This window comes from Osmia bicornis, chromosome 3, assembly GCF_907164935.1.
Source record: "Osmia bicornis bicornis chromosome 3, iOsmBic2.1, whole genome shotgun sequence".
Taxonomy (NCBI): Eukaryota; Metazoa; Arthropoda; class Insecta; order Hymenoptera; family Megachilidae; genus Osmia; species Osmia bicornis.
The window spans coordinates 1,170,038-1,175,036 of NC_060218.1; the positions used below are offsets into that span (position 1 = coordinate 1,170,038).

General features: G+C 39.3%; 2 protein-coding genes across 2 annotated transcripts; both read left to right on the plus strand.

Annotated features, from left to right (window-relative positions):
• Nucleotides 1-715: 715 nt before the first annotated feature.
• On the plus strand, nucleotides 716-1,489 carry LOC114872622 (3-hydroxyacyl-CoA dehydrogenase type-2-like). Its single transcript, XM_046285119.1, has 4 exons — nucleotides 716-730; nucleotides 989-1,150; nucleotides 1,288-1,374; nucleotides 1,430-1,489. The coding sequence occupies exons 1-4, from the start codon at nucleotides 716-718 to the stop codon at nucleotides 1,487-1,489; spliced, it is 324 nt and encodes a 107-aa protein (XP_046141075.1).
• Nucleotides 1,490-1,500: 11 nt separating this feature from the next.
• Nucleotides 1,501-2,003, plus strand: LOC123987667 (3-hydroxyacyl-CoA dehydrogenase type-2-like). Its single transcript, XM_046285120.1, has 2 exons — nucleotides 1,501-1,714; nucleotides 1,819-2,003. Exons 1-2 carry the CDS (start codon nucleotides 1,501-1,503, stop codon nucleotides 2,001-2,003), a joined length of 399 nt encoding a protein of 132 aa, XP_046141076.1.
• Nucleotides 2,004-4,999: the final 2,996 nt, after the last annotated feature.

Genomic DNA, 4,999 nt, shown 5'->3' on the forward strand with positions numbered 1-4,999 from the left:
AAGTCTTTACTTTATTACAATACAGCGTTTATAGATCAATAAACGGAAGCAATGTACATAAGTAATGGAAGGCAGCAGGTGTCGTAGAAGTCTGAGATTGTTCGACACGTTTCGATGCAAATGTCAGGTTGAACGTTTCGACCTGGCGTAATGCGCATGTTAATCGGTCGAGGCTACGTCGTGCACTGCTAGCAGCGGCATAATTCGCTCAATTTACAAGCCTTATCGCAACTGTTGCATTTAATCGGCGAGAATTAGGTTATATCGTTCGGTTGACGTTGCCGCCTTAACGGATCGACGCTTCAAACGCAAATTTCCGTCTGATGAAGGTCCGCTATTGTATAAACGCCGATATAATCTTATGTCAATAACAGTATCGTTCATGAATTAACTCAATTTCTGATTTATTTGGATGATGTTCCCAAGAATGTTTCTGTTCAGAAGAAAATTGTTGTTGACTTTTTTTTTGGCCACAATTTATTTTGAACTGTCACTTGAAATTGTTGCTGTGAATAAAATGATCGATTTGATTTATTTAGATATTCAATCAGAAGATAGAAGAGACTGGAAACAAAATTGTTTCAGAAGCTGGAGAAGTTTTGACGTATTTTTCATATGATAATTTTGTCATTTTGCAAAACTAAACAGAACAAGTTAAGGAGCTAAAGATTTCAATTTTAGCCTCGCGGTTTATACTAATTAAAAAATACCAAAAATGGGAATATTACAGGTAGCAAAATATATTCTTTGAATTTTACTAATTGTGAGAATCTCAGTTTCACGTATTTAGTAAGATTTCCAATTCTAAAGCTCCAAAAAGGATACAATTTTTATATCATAATTTACAAAATTTTTAAGAGCAAACAAGAATTGCAATAAATTAAATACACAAAGAATTATTGCAAATACCCTTAAAAACAGAGGGACTGACGCACTCGGTGCGTCGTCAAAATTTCTCCCTCACAAATATATTAATTATAATTTGTAGCATATCGTAGCCTACATAACGGGCGGTGCACACGGTATTGGAAAGGCTGTCGCCGAGAAAATTCTTTGTGAAGGAGGTAGAGTAGTACTGGCCGATATATCCAACAAAGGAGCAAAACTTGCGGAGTCTATGGGCGAAAGAGCTTTATTTACGTGTACCGACGTAAGTTCAGTTGATCTGAAAATTTGGTACCGACAGCGTTCATAGAAATAATCGATATTATAGAAATTGATAAAAGGATTAGAAAATATCTGAAAATTTACTACAAATCATTAACACGTTGCAACCAAATTTTGCAGGTCAGACAGGAAAAGGATATCAAAAAAAGTATGAAATTAGTGAAGGAAAAATTTGGAGGTGTGAATGTGCTCGTTAATTCTGCTGGTGTACTGGGTTACGAGCGGATTTACGATTTCAAGACTAAAAAACTGCATTCAGCAGATCTATACAAATGTATATACGACACAAATGTATGGGGTTTATTTAATGCGACTCGTTTAATGGTCGGTATGATGGCCGAGAATACACCGGACAAAAATCAACAAAGAGGTGTTATTATCAATCTTGCCAGTATGGTGGCTTATGAAGCGATTCCTGAATTGACTGTTTACGGTGGCACAAAGGCTGCGGTTACGGGCATGACGATGACTTTAGCCAGGGAATTTGCCCAGAAAGGAATAAGAGTCATTGGAATCTGTCCTGGCTTCATTGAAAGTCCCATGACCCGTAGGTGTAACTTGGCGTAACTAGCTAGGGATCAGGGCGGATCCCTCCTTCCCCCAAATTTTAATAATAAATTATAATTTAACATTCAGATCCACTGACGCCAGAAGTAAGAAAACGGTGGATCAGTATGATGCTAACCCCGAAACGCTTTGGAACCTGCGAAGAAGTGGCTCACCTGATTCAAGCGTGCATTGAAAATCCCTTAATAAACGGTGAAAACATACGTATAGATATGGGCTACCGGTACTGTCAAGTGGACGACGGGCAGCCAGATGAACAGAAGTGCTGATTTACTTAACCATATTGTTAAAGATAAATTTGAGATCAAAATTAATTAGAAAAAAAGTAAGTTTTAATTAAAAATATTTAAATTTAAAATTTAAAATTAAAATAAGGACTATATTTTGCATTGAAATGTTGAATTACATCGAAATATAAGTAATTTGTTTACTGTACTTGAAAAGAGCCCAATCAATGGGGAAGAGGATTTTTCAAAGTCCTAATTTTGAAGATATTAATTCAAAATCAGGATTTTGAAAATTCCTATTTCCCACCGTATGTTGTATCTTTCGAAGAATAAATTTTTCCAGTGTATTAAGTAAGAAAGTTTGTTGGAAGTCAGAAACGTCGGACAAAATAAAGAATAACCGTTGCAGAGATGCGATCAGCGATTCTCGAGCACGTCGCGAATACGGCGTCATCAGCTGCGACGTGCAACACCACCATCCGCCACCTACTTTCACCCGGATGAAATTTATGTATGGAAATATCCGCGTGAGCATTACGCATGTAGAATATCACGACCAGCAGCTGGAGGCCCTCCCGTGACGACACTTCCTACGAAAATATATTTTACCGTTCACGATGGAGCCGGCAAGCTGGAAATATGCACTCGAACGACCCTTTCCTTTCCCGCACCATTCGTTTTCTTCAGGTTGCGAACCTCTCGTCGAACCTCCAAACCTTTACACCCACCATCGACGCAACCCTGCATAGTCAGAAGCTTCTTTCATATTTCTACCTGCAGATTTGCGGTGCACAGGTTTACACCTCACGGTCGGGACACCTCTACTTCGCGTTTTATCCTCCATGAAAATTTTATGAGCTGGGTGCAGATTGGTGGAAGCATTAGGGATAGGTCAGTTAGTGAGAGGCTAAAGAATTGGAATTGTCTGTAAAATTCAAAATAGTCTTAGTCTCTGAAATATATCGTAAACACTCTATGACTCGGCGATTTTCAATTTAAATTCTTCTTTAAGTTGAAGAGGAATTTTCAAGCATGGAGATCGATATGGGAGCAGGAATCTTTCGAAAGAGCCGCGGAATTTTCGCGCGAAACTGAACACGTGGCATCTGGTTTGGAAACTTTCCTTTTCACGGATCAACCGATTCCGTTTCGCGCATTACTTAAGTTTTAGGCCGCAGTGCGTGTCCTCTGAGAAGAATTTCCGCGGTGATTTCGCACAAAGATTGAAGCTACCTCGCGACGGTCTCCCACATGTTTCGCGGAATTTCCAACGGAATGAAATGCGTCCCGACTATCGGTCAAACTTTCAACTATTCTTCAGATGTTCGGCCTGGCTAGAAGAAAGTCTGCCTAAGAGATGAAAGGAACGAGCCAAGGACAAAGAAAGAAGAGCTTTTCCTTCTACCCCGAGTTCGTCCTTGGAATTCAGCCAATTCGTATAAGAGCTCTTCTGCTTTCCCGTTGCCGAACTATTTATCCGAGCGTTCCGCTCTTGTCCTTAGAACCGATCACATCTCTCGATCCTTTATCCTTATCCTTTAACGACGCTTAATTTGCAAAAACTCTTCAGACACAATTGCAATTACAATATAATAATTTTACGATTCTTTAAAATTCTTTTCATTTGTTAATACAATTTTATGATAACAATAATTTTTCGTCGACTCCGTTTCTATCGATACATCATTTTTGACAAGAAATACCGTGTACAGGCAAAGGGGGTAAGAGTTCGCGAGAGGCGAATGAATCCTCCCTTTTACATGTTAGCATCCCCTATATGGTACAGCAGTGAAAAGTGGTTCTAACAGCTGCGTCACTTATCGTGGATACAACGTCTATTACAATGGCGGGTGATTAATTCTTGTTTTCCTCTATCGTGATCCATTCAGGAAAATCCATCTTGCTGGATGTTTTTCAAACAGTTTTTTCCACACGCCTGCCTAACGATACGCGATAAACTGTAAAGAAAAACCTACAGATACCACAAAAACATATATTCGTTTAAATCTGTGCTTTCCTTTTCAGATAAATGTACAGATCAAGCATTCTATGGTTGCTGTTTTCCCCAATTTCAATAATTGAAGAAATAACGTCCCGCATAAAATAGTAAACAAAATTTCACATTTTTCAAAACTCTGACACACCGAGTTTTCCGTTGCAGCCACAGATTTATACGCGCGAATGTCTTCGGCCCACGTGTTACCTTTAAAAATTACAGCTTCCACGACGAAACTGTCAGATGCACCCTCGCTCGTACCCCAACGACGCTGAATAATACGCGGAGAACAAGCGCCCTGGGACACATATAATCGGCTGGCGAAAGGGGACGAGTAGAGAAGGTTGAAGAAAGAGGAAGGCGAAAAACATATCTGAATCGTTGGGGATGATGCACGTGCTCGTTCGTTTACTTCACACCCTTTTCACAACCCGGCATCCTCGTCTCGACGCTGCGCGACAATCGATGTCCTGCCTGTTCGGTATTTAATACCTTCTCGTCTGTCATCGATGGATTTGATAACGCATCGTGGCGCCTTACAGGGAAGGAGAAATAAAAAAAAAAAAGGAAGAAAGAAAGGAAGGAGAAGAGAGCGACAAGAAAAGGGTTCGCGAGCATAAGGGTGCCTTTTGATTTATGTAGTCGCGTCTGCGAAACGACAGTGAATATCAATCACCGTGCATGGAAGAATCGAAGGGGGATGGGTCATCGCGGCAAGCACATGGGGAAACTTGAATCGACACCTAGAATGCATGGGGAAAACAGAGTCTTGATAACTTCATTTTTACGCCATATTGATTTTTGCTTAGACCTCTGATAGGTTGCAATTTATTTCAATGTTCAATTGTTGATTTTTATGAATTTTAAAAAAATGTGTAATTGACGATTTTTGAACTGTATGTGTAATTGTAAAGTATGAGGTTTGATGCTGCCAAATTAATCTCATTAATTAGTTCTTTGATTTTGTACATAAAATGGCAATTTAATGCACCATGGTTCTGAATAATTTTGTTGATTATGTTCATTCATTGACGTAAATGGA

Excerpts from the sequence above, each read along its gene's own strand:
- LOC114872622 (XM_046285119.1), top strand. Across the intron at positions 1,151-1,287 it reads CTTTATTTACGTGTACCGAC|GTCAGACAGGAAAAGGATAT; the intron begins GTAAGTTCAGTT and ends CAAATTTTGCAG. Across the intron at positions 1,375-1,429 it reads TGCTCGTTAATTCTGCTGGT|ATCTATACAAATGTATATAC; the intron begins GTACTGGGTTAC and ends TGCATTCAGCAG.
- LOC123987667 (XM_046285120.1), top strand. The coding sequence starts at position 1,501 with ATGGCCGAGAATACACCGGACAAAAATCAACAAAGAGGTGTTATTATC. Across the intron at positions 1,715-1,818 it reads CATTGAAAGTCCCATGACCC|AAGTAAGAAAACGGTGGATC; the intron begins GTAGGTGTAACT and ends CACTGACGCCAG.